The sequence below is a fragment of the Nannospalax galili genome, unplaced genomic scaffold, assembly GCF_000622305.1.
Source record: "Nannospalax galili isolate Female #2095 unplaced genomic scaffold, S.galili_v1.0 scaffold302, whole genome shotgun sequence".
NCBI lineage: Eukaryota > Metazoa > Chordata > Mammalia > Rodentia > Spalacidae > Nannospalax > Nannospalax galili.
The window spans coordinates 1,627,857-1,649,596 of record NW_008350120.1 but is presented as its reverse complement, the minus strand read 5'-3'; the positions used below and the strand labels follow the sequence as shown (position 1 = coordinate 1,649,596).

The 21,740-nt window shown below is 42.4% G+C and overlaps 1 protein-coding gene across 17 annotated transcripts in view; it reads left to right on the top strand.

Moving 5' to 3' along the window:
• Positions 1-21,740, top strand: part of Kmt2c (lysine methyltransferase 2C) — a 297,069-nt gene that overhangs the window by 259,799 nt on the left and 15,530 nt on the right. For 10 of the 17 annotated variants that reach the window (XM_029570484.1, XM_029570489.1, XM_029570488.1 and 7 more), the window contains 12 exons: positions 224-287; positions 1,997-2,229; positions 7,682-9,409; positions 13,338-13,550; positions 14,203-14,367; positions 15,704-15,842; positions 16,060-16,207; positions 17,199-17,377; positions 17,500-17,636; positions 18,411-18,660; positions 19,818-19,957; positions 20,275-20,379. In XM_029570484.1, the coding sequence (XP_029426344.1) occupies positions 224-287; positions 1,997-2,229; positions 7,682-9,409; positions 13,338-13,550; positions 14,203-14,367; positions 15,704-15,842; positions 16,060-16,207; positions 17,199-17,377; positions 17,500-17,636; positions 18,411-18,660; positions 19,818-19,957; positions 20,275-20,379 (3,501 nt within the window). The remainder of the gene's footprint in view (positions 1-223; positions 288-1,996; positions 2,230-7,681; positions 9,410-13,337; positions 13,551-14,202; positions 14,368-15,703; positions 15,843-16,059; positions 16,208-17,198; positions 17,378-17,499; positions 17,637-18,410; positions 18,661-19,817; positions 19,958-20,274; positions 20,380-21,740) is intronic. The other 7 variants (XM_029570494.1, XM_029570491.1, XM_029570490.1 and 4 more) reach the window with 4 other exon arrangements.

The window sequence follows — 21,740 nt, the reverse complement described above, 5'->3', positions numbered from 1 at the left end:
GAAAGTTTGCTTAAGAGGTCAAAATAAATGTTTCAAAATTAGATTGATACCCAACTAATTCAACTTGGTTTTTATAGAAAACAATTCTAAAGACGATTTAGAAAATTAGAATATTTCTTTTTCTTTTTTTTCCTTCTTTTTGAAGTATTGGTTTTTTGTTTTTTCTTTCCTCCTTGAACTGCAGTGTGGAATTAAACATATTTGTAAATTTTACTTATTTTAGGATGGCAGTATAACACATCAGATTTCTAGGCCTAATCCTCCAAATTTTGGTCCAGGCTTTGTCAGTAAGTATAAATCTAATAAGTTACCTGTTTTCTGGGGATTGCTTATTTGACTAAATTGGTGTGGTGTTCTGAATGCTGGAGTTAGTATAGGAGTGTTACTGAGAGCCCGAGAGCCTCCTCTTATCGGCAATCACTGCCCTCTGGACGTCTTTACATCCAGGCATGTATTGTCATTGCTTTTGTTCACTGTGCATGAAGAATCAGTTAGAGATAAATATTTTAATGCAGAAAAATCATCTTCCCCATTCTCCTCAACATTGCTGCTCTTTTTTATAGATTGGGCGTACCAATCTATAGCATTAAACCACTTTTTGCTTTCATGACAGTCTCCTAAGTGACAAGGACACTAAATGGGGAAAAACAAAGGGAATATATTTAGAAAGGAGTTGGGTTGCAGCATGTTGTGTAGGCCAAGTATGCAAGATGCCACTGACCCCGTCTAGCTATCCTTAGGGGTCCCAAGGTGGTTCAGCATAGTATTTAAAGTTCTCCTCAAACTGAACCTTTCTGAAATCTTCAGACTGTTTAGCTAACTTTTTTCACCATTATCTTTCATTTTGCTCACCTCTGCTCTCCTGGTTCCAGAAACCAGAAAGGCTTTCCTTGCGGTAGGTCTCGTTCTACCAGAAGCAGAACTTCTGAAACATTGTGAAAAAGCCTGTTCTTGAAAAATGCCCTTCAAATTTAGTTCACTAGATCTCAAGTTCATACCTATACTGGAACTTCTGGGTTTAGGAACAAACCCAAAGTCTGACCTTTTGAAATTCCCCTGCATTTAATTAAAACTATAATTTGAATACATATTTGTCTTAAAAACAAGTAAAGTACTATGACCAACTGGCTTTTTCTGGCTGTATTGTGCCCATTGGCTTTGGTTGGATCTTAATGTATGACAATATTCTGTTATCATTGATGTGATCCTTCTAGGATTGTGTTTATTCTTTTCTTTGTCTTCTAGTCAGTCAAAAAGATATACTCAGAATTTTTCACTACATGAGATGACCTTTTTTGGGGACTTGGCATCAATGGAGTAATGTGCCCTTAAAGAATGACAAGGGGAATATTGGCTTAAGACAAAGAGATGTGACTGGGGAGAGAGAGATCAACAGTCATAAGAGTGGAAAAGCATTTATTTGGTTAGCTGTTACCTCCCCTTATAGACATAGAAGTTGTAACGTTAATATAAGTTACCAGTGTTTCCAACTTCTATATTTCCTTTATAGAAAGCATTCTGGGCTTCATCCTGCTGTCTTATACATCTTTTTACTAGTAAGAAATAGGGGAACACCTTATAAACTATGGAAAATCAGCATGGGAAATGATCGCCCCAATCCATGCTCTGGACTTTAGTCGGATAAACCTCCTTATCTATTTAATCTGTAAAATTGAATTAGTGAAATTCACATATAACAATATGCAGTTTGTCTTATGGATTTGATCGTTTTATAGATAAAAGCATTTTATTAGGTAAAAACCTGCTTTTGAAATACTGGAGTTCCACCCCTTACAAGCGTTAAGTTAACCATGGTTCTAAGTAAGCATTCTCATCCTTTAGTTTAGTGATTTTCTACAATTTAGAATTTTGTTTGCAAATTTTCTATTAAACATTCATGATGTAACTGTACTTCCTTACAAATGGATGTGTATAACTTCTAACAGTCTTGGCCCCGTCAGAGTGTTAATACAGTTGAACCTTTTATCTCCCCCAGACGACTCTCAACGTAAGCAGTATGAGGAGTGGCTGCAGGAGACGCAGCAGCTTCTCCAGATGCAGCAGAAGTACCTGGAAGAACAGATTGGTGCACACAGAAAGTCAAAGAAGGCCCTTTCAGCAAAGCAGCGCACGGCCAAGAAGGCAGGGCGCGAGTTCCCAGAGGAGGACGCGGAACAACTCAAGCATGTTACAGAGCAGCAGAGCATGGTTCAGAAGCAGCTGGAGCAGGTAATGGACAGGCTTGTAAAATGGAAGCCCGTGCCAGTTGAGGGGCTAGTGTGGTGTGGCTTTCATTTTTAATGATGTTTAATGGCATGCAAAATTAGCATTTCTACCTCTTAGTAACCTGAAGATTTAGCTGCCCAATCCTCTCTGATGATCAGAGCATGCTTACCAAGTACCACTTAAGAGAGTGCTTCTCACAGCTCTCAATTAGACCTATTTTTATACTGTTCAATAGCCCTGATATCATTGGAGAAATTATTTCCTTTGCATCAAGGAATCAATGCACGGTGGGCATCAGGGCTACATACACTGCCTTAAAAAAAAAAAAAAAGCATCGTGCAGTGAGAGTCTGTGGCTTTACTGAAGACAAGGCACGCAGAGATCCTGCGTGTGAGTGGAAATGGGAGTGAGACCTGGCAAGGATGTGCTTGGCTTGCTCTTTGCCTTTGCTATATCCTTTGGTTCTCTGGTTTCTAGTGCAAATTCAGATAGAGCATTTGAATCATTCTTGTGCTTCTTTTTCATGGTATGTTTTTATACTTATTTCTTGATATTTTGGTCTTTAAAATCTTTGGTGTCAGGCATAGTGGTGCATGTCTTTAAACCCAGTACTCAGGAGGCAGGGGCAGGCAGATCTCTGAGTTCAAGCCCAGCCTGGTCTACATAGTGAGTTCCAGGCCAATTGGGGTTGCAGAGAGACCCTATCTCAAAAAAAAGAAGCCATTGGTAAGACCTGGAGCTGTAGCTCGGTGTCACGGTGCTTGCCTAGTATGTGTGAGACCTTAGGCTCAATCACTAGTGTCTTTAAAACATCAACAAAAAGTGAAAAAAACAAAACGGCAACAAAACACTGTATATCTTGTATAAAGGATACATTCCCCAAACAGGCAACCATTTTGCTGTTCTGAGGACTTCGGACGCAGAGGCAGGTGGATCTCTGTGAGTTCACTGCCAGCTGGGGCTACATGGAGACCCTGTTTCAAAGCCAAGAAACATTTTTTTTCTTTGAATTTTAAAAAAGTTTAAATTGTTCAAAATGAGTTCAGAACCCACTCATAATTATTTAGCTACAGAACCTTAGACATAAATGTTTATAGCAGCTTTATTCATAATCATGAAAAAACTAGAATGGGGGCTGGAGAGATGGCTCAGTGGTTAAGAACACTGGTTGTTCTTGTAGAAGACCCAGGTTCGATTCCCAGCACCCACATGGCAGCTAACAACTGTCCGTAACTCCAGTTCCAGGGGAATCCAACAACCTTTCTGTCCTCCACGGGCATTACATGACACAGGTGTACTTACCTACATGCAGGCAGTATACTCATACACATAAAATAAAAATAATGAATAAAATATTTTAGGAAAAAAAAAAAAAAAAGAAAAAACTAGAATGGTCTGGGCACCTGTAGTCCCAGCTGAAATTATAAAGGTGAACAATAGAGACCAAGGGTTAGGGAAGACAGGCAGAGGGTTTGGTTATGAAGAGGAGGCGTGAAGTTTTCTGTGTAATGGAACACTTCTGGTTATTATGATAATGGCTATAATTTCTTTCTTTTCCTTTTGTAAATTTTTTTATTGAATTTTTGTGTGATGGCAATAATTTCTGTGTATGCTAAAGTTCATAGAATTGTATATCAGAACTTCAGTTTTACCGTTGCTATTAATAATTTTTAAGGTAAAGTTATAAAGAACCCCAAATATTCATCCTAGAAAGAGACAGGAGCTTCAGAGTAGATTGGTTCAGTAGAAGTAGCAATGCTCCCCGTGTCGTGAACCCTGCAGGTGCACCCTCTGGCCTGTCTGATTAATCAATCTTGTCTATGCTTGAAGGAATTGGTCTTACTGCCATTTGACACTTCAGCTGGTAAATTTAGCCTGGCTGGGTGGCTTACCTGTTCATAGCTAGCTAGCTATTGTTATGGGCTTGGCCTCAGCTGTCCTACCTCAGGCCACAGCTACCAAAATAACATTCAACATAGTGATTATGACATTCCTATTGTTTAACAAATTAGGACTATCATAGAACTTTATGGGGTGCACGCTCTCTCTGGGCGCACTCCCAGAATGGCACTCCCCCGCCGGGCGTCTGGAGGAAAGCTGGTCTGGTCCCGCGGGCTTCTCTCTGTCTCTATGGGCCTCAGGTGTGGTATGCACGGGTATCTCAGGGTCGCTCTGGGCCCCTGGATCTCGGGGTCCCCACCACACCTGGCTAGTCGCTGGCGGGTCTGGCCACAGGCGTCTCTGGCCGCCGCGGCGGGTGCCCCGCAGGCTTTTCCCGGCGGCTCGGGTCCCGTGTCTCTGGAAGCTTCTCTGCTGCAGGAGCGTTGTCCTGCCGAAATCCTGTCCCTATTCCACCCGTGTACTCTTCCTCAGGATGCGAGGTCCACTGGCCACCTGGGCCTCACGGGAGAAGTATGAGGACAGCGAAAGCTAGGATGTCTGTAAGTCGGTCACGAGGGAGTGCTGCCCCCCGGAGAGGCTAGGTCGCCGATAGTAAGGCACAGAACTCAAGACTTGGCTTAGTCTGTGTTACAGCTTTTTTAAGTGTCTCTGCTCTCAGTAATTCAGCAGCTCTGCAACCCAGCTCTCTGTGTCACAGCTTTCTGCGACCCAGATCTCTGTGTCACAGCTTTCTGCGACCTAGCTCTCTGTGTATTAAGAGAAAACTAGGATACTTGTACCATGGGGGTAGTGGTAAAAGCTTTGGCTATTAGATGCTTTGTGAGGCATTCTATTTATATATGGAAGTGGGTTTCTGCCAGACTGCTGTCTGCCTGGAGAAATTACAGGAAGGCATGGTACCTTTCAGAGCCAAAGGCCATGTTTATGTTATGGCATTTGTGGCAGACACTTCAAAAGGAGAGACAGGAAAGATGCCAGGAAGACACCCTGCTATGAAAGGAGCCCTCAGCACATGATCCCGAGCTGCATGAGCTGTCCAGTCGTGAAGGGACTTCTACTTTGCATAACAGAGGTCTCCAACAGAACTTCTTTTCTCTTTAAAATCCTTTTCTGGGCCGGTCTTCATTGCTGGTAAATAGTCTTTTAAAATAGATACTCTTATAATGTATTTTTAGTAGTTTTTCTGCCTTTGGTATGTTGTATCTCAAGAGTGTTCTGCTGAGTAGAAGCAGTGTGATTTTGATGAAAGCTTAGTTTCTTCAAATCAATTGATAAAATCTTATTTAGGAGTTAATACAACACTTTACTTGGAAAATGGGATGTGCACATCACTACTACATAGTTGTCTATAATCCACTGTAATTGCAATAAGAAAACTAGTTAATAGAATTCGTGTGTGTATGTGCATATGTTACGTGTGCGTGCTGGGGATTGAGCCTAAAGCTTTGCACTCACCGCATGTCTTAGTTTCCTCTCATGTTGCCATGACATAATAATGTGACAAGCATTTGAGGGAGTGTCTAGTTTGGCTCGCAGTTCTAGATTACAAACCCATTATTGTGGGAAAGTCCTAACAACAGAAGCTTGAGGGAGCTGATCACATTGCCTCTCCAGTTAGTAATCAGAAATCATCAAATGTCTATTTTATCCTGACCAGGATCCTCTGCCCAGGAAATAGTCCAGCACACAATTAAGATGGATTTTCTCACCTCTATAAACAATCCAGATAATCCCCAGCAGGCATGCCTATTTCTCTGGGGAGTCTAGGCTAGCACCTACCACTGGGCTGTGTCCCTAGCAATAGTGGTATCTGTAGAAGTAGAAATAGTAGAGGTGGATCAATAGGATGGCTCAGCTGCTGAAGTAAAAGCCTGTGCCACCGAGTCTAGCAACCTGAGTTTGATCCCTTGAACACAGATGGTGTAAGGAAAGAACCAACTCTGAAAGTTGGCTTCTGACCTCTACCCGTGTGTACACATGAAATAAGCAGAAGTAATGTGTTTTTTAAATGTCAGAGAAAAGACATGAATGAACACTCTGTATGTTTGGGATGTTGTCCTGTGTGCTTTGTGTATATCTCATTGCCTCTGGTTATCGGTCTCGTGTAATTCCTCAGTTCTGACTAGTAAACTGGTTAGAAAAGACAAAAAACAGGTAGGAGTTGGCAGCAGGGTGGCACGGCAGGTGAAGTGTTTGCTGCCAAGCCCAATGGCCCGAGTTCATTCCCCAGAATTCACATAGTGGAAGGCAAGAACTACTCCAAGTTGTCCTCTGACCTCCACACACATGCTGTATAATGTTGTGTACCCACACATATACACAATTAATTTAAACAAATGCTAAACATTAATAAGAAAGGTAGGGGTTACACACTACTGGAGAAAAGACCAAACACCCTTAATTTGTAGAATATTTTCTAGCTCTCCTGGGAAATTCAAAAAGTAAGTTCAATTACTATTAATTAACAGGATTGAATATGTTAATATGAAATTTATCAAATCATTGAATGGTTTTTCTTTTTTCTTTTTGAGACAGGGAGTAGCCCCAGCTGTCCTGGAGGTCACTATGTAGACCAGGCTGGTCTTGAACTCACAGAGATCCGCCTGCCCCTGCCTCCAGAGTGCTGGGATTAAAGGCGTGCGCCACCACGCCCAGCACTCTTTTTGTCCTTTTTGAAACAGGGTTTCCCTGTAGTCCCAGATGATCTGGAACTCACTATATAGACCAGATTGGCCTCAATCTCACAGAGATCTGCCTGCCTCTGCCTCCCAAGTGCTTGGTAAAGGCGTGCACCACCACGCCTGGCTCACGTTTGAATGATTTTCTAGATGCATACATCATTTTGCATCTTTTTTTCCTAGCTTTCTAAATGAGAGCAGTCCCTCAGATAAGATGTTAATTTCAATTGATATTTTTTCCTATTGTATGGTACACCATGCAAATGTGTTTTAAGTCCATGAACTGACATTTATCATTCTATTGAGTCTAGTTAGAAACTTTAAAATATTACCTCTAAGCTTAGACAAGATTCAGAAGTTATCATTTGAGTCTTGTCATTCTCTTTAAGGGAGGATGGCTTATGTACTAATATTTTAAAATGTACAATTTTGTGTATTTAGGAAATGGAATCTTATTAAATGGTTAAAATTTTAGCTAAATGTCAGTTATTCTAACCGTGTGTATTAATATAACTTCCGTGGCACCATAACTCTTCCTGTGTACCTATGTCTTCTGTTTTATTTGGCTATTAGATATGTTTTAGTTTAAATGGAATATGACTTTAATACTTCACAAAATAACTTTGGAATGTTCATAGATATTTAATATGTAAAGAACTTTCAGATAACTATTTAGAAAACTTTTAAGCATGTGTATTTGTCTGTGTGCACACATGCACATATACATGTAACTCCCAAGCACACGTGCCACAAGTTGTGGGAGTCCCTTGCTGTCTCTACCATGTGGGTCCCAGGAGTCAAACTTAGATCATCAGTGTTTTAGTTTGGGACCTATCTTGTGGATACATGAGTAACAATTTCTTTTATTGTTCCAGATTCGTAAACAACAGAAAGAGCATGCTGAGCTGATTGAAGATTATCGGATCAAACAGCAGCAGCAGCAGCAACAGCAGCAGCAGCAGCAGCAGCAGCGTGCCTTGCCCCCTCCCATCCTCATGCAAGGTGTTCAGCCCCAGCCACCTCTGGTTCCAGGTGCCACTCCACCCACCATGAGTCAGCCTGGCTTCCCCATGGGACCGCAGCAGCTGCAACATCAGCAGCACACAGCTGTTATCTCTGGCCATACTAGCCCTGCTAGAATGCCCAGTTTACCTGGATGGCAACCTAATAGTGCTCCTGCTCACCTTCCCCTTAATCCTCCCCGGATTCAGCCCCCAATTACCCAGCTACCTATAAAAACTTGTACACCAGCCTCAGCGCCAGGGTCAAGTGCAAACCCACAGAGTGGACCACCACCACGAGTAGAATTTGATGACAACAACCCTTTTAGTGAAAGTTTTCAAGAGCGGGAGCGGAAGGAACGCTTGCGTGAACAGCAGGAAAGACAACGAATTCAACTAATGCAAGAGGTAGACAGACAGAGAATTTTGCAGCAGAGGATGGAAATGGAGCAGCATGGGCTGATGGGCTCTGAGCTAGGCAATAGGACACCGGTGTCCCAGATTCCTTTCTATGGTTCTGACAGACCTTGTGACTATTTGCAACCCCCAAGAGCCCTTCAGCAGTCTCCACAACACCAGCAGCAAATGGGGTCAGTTTTACAGCAGCAGAATGTCCAAGGGTCTGTTCATTCACCCCCCACCCAAACTTTCATGCAAACCAGTGAGCGAAGGCAGATTGGACCGCCCTCCTTTGTTCCAAACTCACCATCTGCTCCTGGTGGAAGCCCAAGCTTCCATTCTGTTAAGCAAGGGCCTGGAAGTCTTTCTGGGACCGGCTTCCAGCAGTCCTCACTGAGGCCTCCATTTGCCCCTGTCTTACCAGGAACACCTGTAGCAAATGGCAGTCTCCCATGTGGCCAAGAGCCTGCTGTAACCCATGGACAGGATTGTCCAGGATCGGGCCAGTCCCTCATTCAGCTGTACTCTGATGTAATCCCAGAAGAAAGGGGGAGAAAGAGAAGAACGAGGAAAAAGAAAAAAGATGAGGATGCGGAACCCACCAGAGCACCGTCAACCCCCCACTCAGACGTGACTGCACCCCTCACTCCAGGGGCCTCAGAAACTACCTCCACTCCTACAGTGAACATGGCCAATGAGCTTCCTCAGCAAGGGGAGCAAGAGGCAGTGGAGCCGCTGGGCCCATCAGCTCCCAGTATGGCAGAAGACCAACTATATGCAGAATTAGAAAACAAACTTCCCATCACTGAATCCACAGAAGAAACCCCAAATCAACAGACGCATGCTAATTCAGAGGCAGATCAGCCCTCCATGGAAGCCACTGCCAAAAATGAAGAGATAAAACTGGAAAAGGCTGAGCCAGAGCCACCCCCAGGTCAGGAGGAAACCAACTTGGAAGAAAAAACTGGTAATAAGGTAGAAGGTTCTCTGGGTGGTCCCATCTCCTTGGCCCAGAGTCCTCCCCGTCCTGCAGGAGCTCCCGTCACCAAAGTAGATACAGGGAACGAGCTGCTGAAACACCTATTGAAAAATAAGAAGGCCTCTTCCGTTGTAAATCAGAGACCTGAGGGCACTTTCTCTTCAGACGACAGCTCTGCAAAGGATAGTAAACTGCTTGAGAAGCAGAACCCGGCGGAAGGGTTGGTAAGTGTCGTGAGGACTACAGCCCACCTTTGTTTTAAACGAGACTCATAATAGATTAGTACCACTTCTTACTCTAAAGAATCATTCATTTTTTATTTTGTATCTATGTCCACGGAGCCCATGTTTTTACATACATCCACAAAATATATAAATAATTTGCTTTTGTATTAAAACCAGTGAAATACTGTAATTGATAGCACATGCCTTTGAGCTGGGTATCACAGCTGAGCTGCACTAAAGCCAAGGAAGCAAGTGTGGACCTGTAAGTGCATAATTTCCATTAGCCTCTTTGAGTTTAGAAAGTAGCTCTGTTAGCATCCTGGAGAACACTTATTGGGAAACCATTGGGTCATATTAATAATGTTATGCAAATACAATCATAAAGGTAGATTTATTTCATCTTTGTAGTTTTCTACATATTAACTGTTCCACCCATTTTAAGTGTTAACATTGGATTTGCTTTGCTTTTCATTTGTATGAAGTATTCAATTTTAAGTACACCTTTATAGGCGCCCTCTCCCCTCTTTCTTAGCTCAGTGAACTTCATGAAGATGCTTCAGAAGCTGGAGTTTCTGAGCCCTGGGAATGGGTCTGTCTCACAGCTTCTGCAGCTGTCTCTTTCCTAAAGCAGAGATCATGGTTACTGTGTTCTACAGCTTTCCCTAGCTAGGGTACTCTCCCTAGGGTACTCTCAGCTTGGAGTTTTATCACTTTCACCTTTTAATTGAAATAGAATAGTGTGTTTTGTCCAAAACTGCATTTGCTAGTGTGGGCAGTACTCTTTTTTCTCTCCGTTCTCTTTGACCATTTAGTAGAGACTGAGCATTGACTCGGCAGATGTAATTTTTGTCAGTTGTGTGGTTGTACTTTAAATTTTTTTTCTTCATTCTTTGAAGAGTCCATCCATGCATACAGTGCGTCCTGTGCTTGTGCTTTCCTTTTTAATTTTTTCCTGTGATTCTTTGAGGGTTTCATGTGTGCACACAGTGCACCTTCTGGTCCTGCTTTTCGTCTCATTTTAGTCACCAGTAAATACACCATCCCGGCCCAGTCCCTGGCCACCTTCTCCCAGGCATCTCATGCCTCTAGGAATACCGAGTGGCTTCTTCCCCAAAGGTCTGTGCCTCTCCCACCTGCGCTTCCTGTGCTGCTCTCCCTTCTTTTCTCTGTCTGGCTGGAGTCTTTTTCTGTTGTAAAACTCGGTTCTGGAATCGTTTCCAGATGGCTTCCTGAACTTGGTCAGTCTCCGGGGGTGTGGATGCTGCATGTTCACGTAGCACTTACTGTGACAGTACTCACGAGGGTGTGCAAAGGATGTGCACTGCTCTGTCAGCACTTCTGTGCTGGGTAGGAATGTTTAGTGGTACAGGGAGTGGCATGTGTCACATATGAAAAACAGACACTAGCATAACGGAATGAGTGTGAGATGTAAGCCCTTGTGATTTGAAGCAGTTGTGGTGAAGCTGTGCACAGTGGTGCCTGCTTGTAACCTCAGCACTTACAGGAGGCTGAGGAAGGACGATTGCTGCAGTTTGAAGGCCAGCCTGAGCAACATAGTAGAATCTTGACTTAAAACACAAAAATAATAAATGTATCAATTTTTTTAAAAGAGAATTGGGAAGATGGCTCACTAGTTAGTGGAAGTTGCTGTGTAATCATCAGGACTGGAATTCCGATCCCAGCACCCACAAAACAAGTCAGGCCTTCCGTAAATGCCTATAACTCCAGCCTTGAGGAATCTGGTGCCCTCTTCTGGCCTCCATGTGCAAAGGCATACATACCCATACACCACCACCCCCCCCACGCATGAATTAAAGATGTATCTAAATATTACCTTTCATTTTGGTGAGATATTTAAAGAAAATCTTTTGTGCAGAGCTGGAGAGATGGCTCAGTGGTTAAGAACACTTGCTGTTCCTCCAGAGGTTCCAAGTTCGATTCCCAGAACCCACATGGTAGCTAACAACCATCCATAACACTGGTTGCAGGGGATCCGACACCCTCTCTGGCCTCTGTGGGCATTGCATGCACATGGTACACTTTCATACATGCAGGCAATACACTCATACACATAAAATAAAATAATAAATAAAAATCTTTTGTGCTCTTCCATAATTAATATTTAAGATATAGTTATATCTGTTTTTAGGATAATTGTGAAGTAAAGTTTTTAAAGTAGCTGACTCATACATACTTAGTATGCAGTTGCCGTATTAAGTCTCTTAAAAGCCAATGACAGAATTCTTCAGCCTTTGCTACTGAAAGTGCAGTCCTTGAGGAGAAGCAGCATCCATATGGCCCGAGATGGTTTTAGAACTTACACAATCTTTGGCCCATAGTGTCCTATTAAATCAGAATGGGTCATTCAGCAAGATCCCCAGGTGCTTCTAGCGTATTGAGATTGTGCAAATGCCAGAGGTCTGCTTATACATTGTTTCTGCCATTTGAATAGGGTTGGGCCAGAGACTCTGCGTTTCTAATTAGTCCCAAGGGCTGCTGTACTGCTGTGGTGACTGCCCTTGGAGAAGCAGGGGAGGGGTTGGCAGTGTAAACCTACTTTTGTCTCCTCCCTGTATGAGCTAAGAGTGGTTTTTTTTTTGTTTTTTTTTTAATGTTTGAAAAAAATCTAAAGGAAGAGTAATAGTTTGCCACAAATGAAAATTAAATGATATTTAGATTTTTTCCGAGAATTTAAAAAGTTTTATCAGCCCATAGCCAATTTGTTTGTAAGAATTGTCTGGCTGGGGCTGGAGAGATGGCTCAGCGGTTAAGAGCACTGGCTGTTCTTGCAAAAGACCCGGGTTCGATTCCCAGCCTCATAGAGTGGCTGATAACCACCCATAACACCAGTCTCAGGGGATCCAACACACTCTTCTGGCCTCTGTGGGTACTGCATGTACATGGTGCACTTATACACACGATCAGGCAAAACACTCATATACATAAAAGAAAAAAAAATAAGAGGAAAAAAAAAAACTTCCTGGCTGCTCTTGCAGTGAAGGCTAAGACTGAGCAGCCTAGGCAGGCTACGTGGCTCCCAGACCAGAGCCATTACCCTGTTTCCCTTTATCTACAATTTTTGCATCATGTACTAAGTTACTTACAACATAAGTGGGAGCTCTCCTTTCCCATACATTCAAACACTAAACGCAGCACTGATTGCACCATGTTCAGCAGCTTTGGTTGTCTGTAGCAAACTACTCATAGTAATTTCAGAAATAAGAACCTGAAAATGATTGCTGTGCTTTGGTACTGGCACCTCCAGGTTTAGGTCAAACCCTTCCAAGGCCTGCCTTACTCTTATTCTTCTTGACCATGAAGACAAAAGGAAAAGAAAGGCTTATTTGCTGTCATTTGTGTTCTGTCCCCTTGACTTTAAGCATGTAGCCATTATTTTTTTCATTCAAATGTAGGATTTAGAGCTAGTTAGAGGGGCTAGTTAGCATCTTAACTGCTCTCTAGTGTTAGCTGTTCCCTCACCTCAGATGCGTGGCCTTTAAAGTTTTCTTGGAACCCATGAGTTACAGAGCTCAGATTTCACTAGTTCTAGTTGCTATGAGGAATGAAAAACAAATCACTAAGGCCACTGTACAGAGGCTGCCCAGCCTCTGGCCTGGGGCCTCCCTGACCCAGAAGTGGATGGTATGTGCAATGTGAGGAGCTATACTTCATTCTAATACTTAGTTGTTCTACATTTTCCTCACAGTTTGGAACTGACAGGTTTTCATATTTCAAACTATACTGAGAGCAGGGGCTCGAGGAGGAGCAGGGAAATGATTAGGACATCTAACCCCACTGTTTTATTTCCTTCCTTAACATTCGATGCCACTGGTAGAAATTCGAATCACAAGGTGGAACTGGTCTAGAATGAACTAAGAATCAAACGTGTAGGTAGTTACTTACTTCTTAACCTTTCCAATTACATTAGCAAACTTTGGGGGCTCAAATGCAAGGTGGTTTTGGATGTGGCAACAGCCAGTTGCCAAAAACAGATGGAGGAAGTGAAACCAAGAAACAGCGAAGCAAACGGACTCAGAGGACGGGGGAGAAAGCAGCACCTCGCTCAAAGAAAAGGAAAAAGGATGAAGAGGAGAAGCAGGCTGTGCACTCCAGCTCCGACTCCTTCACCCACTTGAAACAGGTGAGCTGTCAGAACAGCCCTTTGCCACTTCCAGGAGGGGAGAAAGCAAGTGCCTTCTCAGCCCTGTGCATTAATTCAAATAGAGAGCTGCAGGGTAAAGGACACCTGGACAAGGAACTAATAGGATTCCATTTGCCAGCAAACCCACACTTTATTGGCACCTGAAATGTACATTGTAGTAGATGGATTGGTAGGTGATGGTCAAGATTTATGCATATTCAGAAGGAGCAGTCTCAACACCAGGGAGCACTGTATCCCCATTTCTTGTGACTCAGGAGCCAAAGAAATATGGCCATGGACTTCATTTAAACTCCTTTTAGTCTCTGTGGTTATTACAACAGTGGGGCGTGGCCCTCCATGCCCATTGATAGTGCCTAGCCTCAGTTCTTACGCTGATGCTTCTGAGCAAAGATAAGAAGCGTATTTTTTTGGTGAGACACATGGTGGCATCTCTCTAGGGCAGATGGGAAAAAAAAAAAAATCATTTTGAAAAGAACATCCCAGAGATTCTGTAGTTTCCAGCATTTTGAATCTTGGAAATTTTTAAGTCTTATTTTTCACAAGCCTTATTTGACTTCAGGTCTTAGGAAGCCAGGAAACACTTCCATGTTTGTTAATCATGTGCATTACTTTTAAATGTGTTTTTTAATAGCAGCTCTCTCTGCTCCCTCTAATGGAACCCATCATTGGAGTGAACTTTGCGCACTTTCTTCCTTATGGCAGTGGCCAATTTAATAGTGGGAACCGACTTCTAGGAACTTTTGGCAGTGCCACCCTTGAAGGGGTTTCAGACTACTATTCTCAGTTGATCTACAAGGTATGTTTCTTAGACAGGGTGCTACCTTGCTTCTTGTTTGGAGATCTCCCCACAACTGGGGAATGTGGCTTACTTTTGCATCTATTTTGCATGTAATCTTCCAAGTTTCACTGAAACTTAGGTTCAGCTGAAAGGTTAAAATTTTCCCTGGTTTGTGTTTCAAACATGTATGTTTGAAGTCTTCTAGAGATAAGAATCCAAACAGTGGAACATACCCATCCTAGCTTCCCATGGTAAAGGAAATGCGTTTTTCCTTGTAGCCTTTGTTAACTCTTAAAATGAATTCAAATTGACAGTAAACAGTGGGAACAAAAAGTGTGGGTTAGATTTGTTTTTTAACCTTGAAAAAGGAAGTTTGAGCTTTAAATCTAATAATTTAGATGCTAATTGAAATTATGCACTAATTTCTAGGTTACTAAAATAACATGAAGCTGAATCAGGTTAATAGTATTTTTATGACAGCATCATACAACCACTTCATATCTGACTTAACGAAAAAATTATTTTGAGAAGTATTTGAGACTTAGCTCTCCTGGCGGCTCGTCTCTAACTTTTGGTTATTGTCTCTGTGCTCCCTTCTGCTCTGCGGCTCGTTCCTCATTTAGAAACCCTCAGTGACACTGCCCTTTGGCATTTCCTTACCATCTTCATGAAACCCTGTACCTCTGCAAGACTTTTAGTTTCACCTTGTACTTCATCTCTATGGTATAATTATCATAGGTGTGCACCAACATTCCTTGAGAGACTAAGCCATACTGACAAATTAGTGACACGTAAGGCCGAGAAAGATGTGTGAAAAGGAGCTGTGTCTGCTGGTACATTTGGTACCTTCAGTAATGTTTTCTCTCTTTGCTCATTTTAGAGATCTTGGACACTCCAGGTTTCCGTAGCTGAGAAACAGACTGTAGTTATAGGTTAAAGACTACAGATTCTGCATGCTCGTAGAAGTAGGACGTATCTTAGTAGAAATTAAGCAAAGGAATACTTAACCTTTCTCAACTTACTGATTCAATTTTAAAGTTGCTTTTTCATTAGTTGTTAGAATCATGAAGCTTAAAAAGAATTGCATAAAATAAGTCAGACATAGTAGAAATTGACTTCATCCTTTTAAAGCTAAGTGCTCCAGCTGGGCCAAGTAAGCAGATGGGTAATACGTCGAGTCCTAAGGCTCTGGGTGTGTTTTTGCTCTTGTGCATTTGGAAGTAGAGGGTGCGTCTCCACGGTTCCTTGTTGGCCTCACTGCTATGTGCTAAAGAGTCACAGAGTTAGGTTTTAAGCAGGGTCACTGCATATTTGCTCAGTAGCATATAATTTAAAATTTTTTGGTCTCCTGCAGCAGAATAATTTAAGTAATCCTCCAACACCCCCTGCCTCTCTTCCTCCTACACCACCTCCCATGGCTTGCCAGAAGATGGCAAATGGTTTCGCAACAACTGAAGAACTTGCTGGAAAAGCTGTGTTGGTGAACCATGAAGGTACGATAGCAGCATTCAACTCTCGCACCTCTGACTCTGCCTTTGAATGAGTGTGTGTGGTGAAGTGTGGAGAAATTGCCAAGTCCCACCTGTGTATCAGCTGAGCAGCACACTCCGGTTCTCTTTGTGTGTGTGGCAGAATGTCAAAGAACTGCAGCACCAAGTCCCACCTGTGTATCAGCTGACCCCCGCATTCTGGTTCTGTTTGGTTTTGCAGTTACCAGAACTTTAGGACCGAAGTCCTTTCAGCTGCCTTTCAGGCCTCAAGAAGACTTACTGGCTAGAGCTATTGCTCAAGGCCCAAAGACAGTGGATGTTCCAGCGTCACTTCCAACACCACCTCATAATAACCATGAGGAATTAAGGTAGCGGTTCCTTTCTTTTTAAAAAAAAGTTATTTTTAAAAATATATTTAGCATAATGTGTCTAGGAATAGAATATAAAAACACTTGAGGTATAAAATTTGGCAATGCTCTTAAATATATAGGGCATTGTTCCTATTAAAGTACAATTCATTTGTGCATTTTAAAATCTTACATAATTTAAGCAGCACACACAATGATAGTCAAATAGATCATTAAGGTAACTGAAAGCCTCCGTGCGGAGTACTTCAAAGCTATTTTGTGATTTACTGACATTTGTAGATGTCTAAAATGAAGATTAGCAGTCATAGATATGAGTGGTATTGTTGACAAGATGGTTCTGAGCTGTAGAGAGAGCTGATCACCATTTTGTATTAGTTCTTTTGCCCCCAATCTTACTATGGAGAGTCAGCTTCCCTGAGTAGGGAATCACTGCCCAGCTAGTTAGAATCTGAACGTGCTTCTTCCAAATTTGTATCTCTTCCTTGGAAAACCTATTGAACCTCTATTTGATGAGACATCCATTTAATCTAAAAGTTTCTTATTGAGAGAACTTTGAACTTTTCCAGGTTTGGAATCCAGGTCTCCTTTTTCTTTTACCTAACTGCCAGGGGTGCTGAACTGTGTATCCCAGTAGAGGAGACTACAGCTCTTCCCATACCTGTGGAAAGAAATGAGCTTGCTTGGGTTATAGTTATATATATATAAATATTTATAGCGATATATATGTGTGTGTGTATATATATGTGTGTATATATATGGAGAGAGAGAGAGAGGTAGCATAGATGTCTGCCTGGCAGCCTTTCTCAGGTCTCCTTCAGCATGAGCAGGAGAAATGGGAGATGGAAGATCCATGGCAATGTTCAGTGCTCACCCTGGTAAACTTGAGCCTTGACTGAGACAAAAATTTCCTTGCTTTGGTACTTGTGGCGCTGGTGCAGGGAGCCCCCGTGGAGTGATTGCACATTGTGATGTTTGTGTGCTCCTCTTTCAGGATGCAGGATCACTATGGTGATCGCGATACTCCTGACAGTTTTGTCCCCTCATCTTCTCCTGAGAGTGTGGTTGGGGTAGAAGTGAGAAGGTACCCAGATCTGTCGTTGGTCAAAGAGGAGCCTCCAGAGCCAGTGCCATCCCCCATCATTCCAATTCTTCCTAGCACTGCCGGGAAAAGTAAGAGCTTTTAGCCTTTCTAATTAGTCTACCAAGTTACTATTGGAAATGTTTTGATCTTAAAAGCCACGAATACTCTTTTCTTCACCCCCCACCTTTTTTTTCTCTCTCTCCTTTTTAAGGTTCAGAATCAAGAAGGAATGACATCAAATCTGAGCCAGGCACTTTATTTTTTACCTCACCTTTTGGCTCATCCCCAAATGGTCCCAGATCGGGTCTCATATCTGTAGCAATCACCCTGCACCCTACAGCTGCTGAGGTAAAACATGGAATAACTTCCAATGACTCACAGGGAAACAGATTGCAGGGTAATTGAGGTTAAGAGATAATGGTAGGGTGGAGAGCCATTGAGACCCAGGCTGCTGAGTACTGCTCATCCTGAGGCTGATCTGAGCCTGTCAAGGCAAAATACAGAGGCTGGCAGATCGATCATGTTTTCTTGTGAAGGAACATGTGCTGCAGAGAACTCTAGAGAGAGAAGCCTGTTCACAGCCGTCAGTGTGTAAGAGTTCGCCTCTGCAAAGGAGCGTCACCTAGAGTAAAAGTCCTTCACATAGCAGGTGCTGTAGCACCAAGGACTTTCTGATGAGTTTTTGAAACGCTTAAGTTTTATAAAGACATTTTGGTGGAGACCAAACTCAAAAGTATAATGGCACAGTGTTTTAGTTTTCAGAACAGAGCAGTAGCCTGCATCTGTGTACTCTGGACCTTGTCAGATTTCTGGCCAGAGCTGGAGAGAAACCCTGTGAAGTGACCCTGAAGAGGGTCAGCTCATTCCTTGTGGCTGAGTCCTGTATAGCCGCCATATACATAAATAGATAATAGTTCACTGTATCGAGATTTCCAGTGCTAGTTGGAACCCTACAGATTTCTATTTATGAAGGCATTTGTTATTGGTCCATGAAAATTATGTTTTTTATGTGACATCCTTGCATAAATGTGTCACGGAGGTCACATTATCTTAAGTGTGTTCTCTTCAGTGGCTCATTGTTGCCTTCTGGGTGGGTAACACAGTGTTTACATTTTATTTTAGAACATTAGCAGTGTTGTGGCTGCGTTTTCCGATCTTCTTCACGTTCGAATTCCTAACAGCTATGAGGTTAGTAATGCTCCAGATGTTCCATCCATGGGTTTGGTCAGTAGCCACAGAGTAAACCCAGGTTTGGAGTATCGACAGCATTTGCTTCTTCGTGGGCCTCCACCAGGATCTGCACATCCTCCCAGATTAGCGAGCTCTTACCGGCTGAAGCAGCCTAACATACCATTTCCTCCAGCAAGCAATGGTGAGCTAGTGAGCTTTTTGTTAATCCCAAATCCATTCTTGATTTGCAAGTTAAGCCTGCTCTTTTCAATATTTTGTTTTAATTTTTAACAAACAATAGGTGATATGTTGCTGTATAGTCGCTGTTAACCTTCGTTGGGTGTTTTCTGTGGTGTGATGTGACTTTCCATGCTCTGATGACATCACACTGGCAGCTAGATCAAATGCAGCTCTGTTCAGGCTGCCCTCTGCCTTGATTTGCTGACCTGTCCACAACTTCTGTTCTTTATATCCCTGAGCTGCATGCCACAGTCTGCCTGTGCTGTTAGTGCAGACAAGGTTGTAGACAACATGTACTTCCCTGTTCTCCTCCACCTTTGCTATCACTCCCTCAGTTTGCCTTTGCCACCCCTCTGCGGGGCACTTTCTGTTCACAGGGATGCCTGAGACCCCATGTCTGAGAGCCAGCCCATCCTCCTTAGGCCTGCTGTGATGTTGCTTTCCTTCCTGGAGCATTGGCATCTCATGTGCCAGCCCCATTTCCTCACTAACTCCTTACTCTCTGGTGTCCTGATAATCTTTTCTCTGTCCTCACCTTACAACAGAATCTGGTTGCTTCTCATTTTTCATCTTTTAACTCTTTGTTGAAAGTTGTCTATGTTGGAATTTTGAACTCTGCACGCTTAGTTTCTCCTGCCGCTTTGTGCTCTCACCCCCACCTGTGCTCTCTGTATAGAGCTTTGGCTCTTCTAACCCCGCAGTCCTTAGTTGCAGTTTACCTTGGCTTGGCTCTTGTTTCTTTCTGATGCCGTAAATCACACTTTTTTATCTCCAGGGGAACATTTCAGTTCACCTTGCCATCAAAGCGTGGGGATTTCCCGTCATCTCACGTGCTTGCACTTTAACTGGATATTAGTACCTCTTGACAACTTGCTTGTTTGACTCTTTCATGCTGACAGTCTTTTCTCAGCTATTTGAGAATGGACTTTTCTTTATTTATACCTGTGTCAGATAATAGATGCCTTATAGCCAAAGCTTAGAAGATTTTTATTATTAAAGAATAATCTAAACTGAATCAATAAACCATGTTGTAATTGATTGGTGCAGCGTAGTTTAATACTTTCCACTACCTGTGTCCTTGGTCAGTTTTAATTACTAACAAAAGTTGGTTACCTGTAGGACTTTCGGGATATAAGGACTGCAGTCGTGGCATTGCCGAAAGTGCAGCGCTCCGTCCACAGTGGTGTTGTCACTGCAAAGTGGTTATTCTTGGAAGTGGTGTGCGGAAGTCTTTTAAAGATCTGGCCTTTGTGAACAAGGTACCTTATGTTCTTATGACCCACTCCTTCCTCCAGAGGGAGTCCTTGGCAGTGACTCCTGCATCAGAACAGAGTCCTCCCTGGGCCATTTATGCAAGCTGTAGTGCTCAGCTTCAAACCAAATAGCCACAGCAGACTATTAAATTCTTCATGATGAGAAACACATTTTGAAATGCAGTGAGGTTTGGACAGTATAGTTTATGTATTATTTTCTATGTAGAAAATTACCATATGCTAAATACCGGAACATTGACACTCTGAAGACAGAGGACAGAGGAGCTGGTGCTGGTGCTCATACATTTCTCTTTGCTTTTCAGGATTCCCGAGAAAACACCAGGTGGCTAGAAAAGGATATTGTCTTCTGTAGTAATAACTGCTTCGTTCTTTATTCGTCTACTGCACAAGGAAAACCAGAAAACAAGGTGGGTGGTGGGTGATCTCTGACATGTCCCCGCCTCATGGGCTCCTATATGGGAAATCCTGAACGGGTGCTAATCAAGTTGGTAGACAGGCCCTAAATGTTCTTCCTGATTAAATAAGCTATTTGACAAAAGTGGACAGGTGCAAATTAAATTTTATTAAATACTTTTTTTTTTTTTCTTTTTAATTTAGTAGTACTGACAGTTGACTTTAGGGCTTAGTACATGTTACCTCACTGCTTTACCACTAAGCTATATCCCAGGCCTTCTTTTAATTTTTGTTTTTGCGATAGGTCTCACTAAACTGCCCGGGCAGGCCCTGAACTTGTAGTCCTCCCGCCTCAGCCTCTTGAGTGGCTGGGACTTTTTCTTTCATTATTTTTTTTCCTCTTTTCCACCCCTCCCCCCATTGTGTATCTGTCTATCTTGGTTTTTTGAGACAGTCTTGCTGTGTAGTCCAGGGTGACCTCCAACTCATGGTGACCCTTCTGTCTGTCATTAGTCACCAAAGTACTGGGATTACAAGTTTGTACCATCACACCCAGACTAATTACATTTTAAAAATCTAGAATTAAGTAGAATAGTGGTACCAGAATCTTGCATTTTACTAATTACAAATATCTTAATAAACATTAAAAATTTTGCTTTTTGGGGGGGGTGGCTGGAGAGGTGGCTCAGCAGATAAGAACACTGATTGTTCTTACAGAAGACAAATCCCAGCACCTACATGGCAGCTAACAACTGTCTATAACTCCAGTTCCAGGGGATTCAACAGTCTCTTTTGTCCACCGCAGGCACTGCACAACACGGGTGCACTTACCTACATGCAGGCAATACACACATACACATAAAAAAAAATAAAGAAATAAAATATTGTTAAAATTTGTTTGCTTTTTGTTGATCAATAGGAAAGCGTTATCAAAAAGAGAATTAAGTCAGTTCCTGCATTGTGAGAGAAAGCATTTTGCTCATACCCAGCTGCTTTTTTGATTTTGTACAGATTAAGCATGTCTAACTATGCAGTTGATACAAATGGTATGTTTTTAGTTGTCTTGTTTTTGGTTTTTTTGAGACAGGGTCTTCCTGTACCCCAGCTGGCTTCGCACTCGCCATATAGACCAGGCTAGCCTCATTCTTACAAAGATAACCTACCTCTGTCTTCTGAGTCCTGGGACTAAAGGCAAGTGTCACCACGCCTGACCAAATGATCAGTTTTTAATCGTGTGCTTTGAAGGAGAAATTTTCATATAAAATAATACTGTTAGTTACTACTACCTCAAGATAATTGCTTTAATATGACTTTCACAGAGCATTCAAGAAACATTTAAAATAAAATAAAATAATAAATAATAAAATAATAAAAT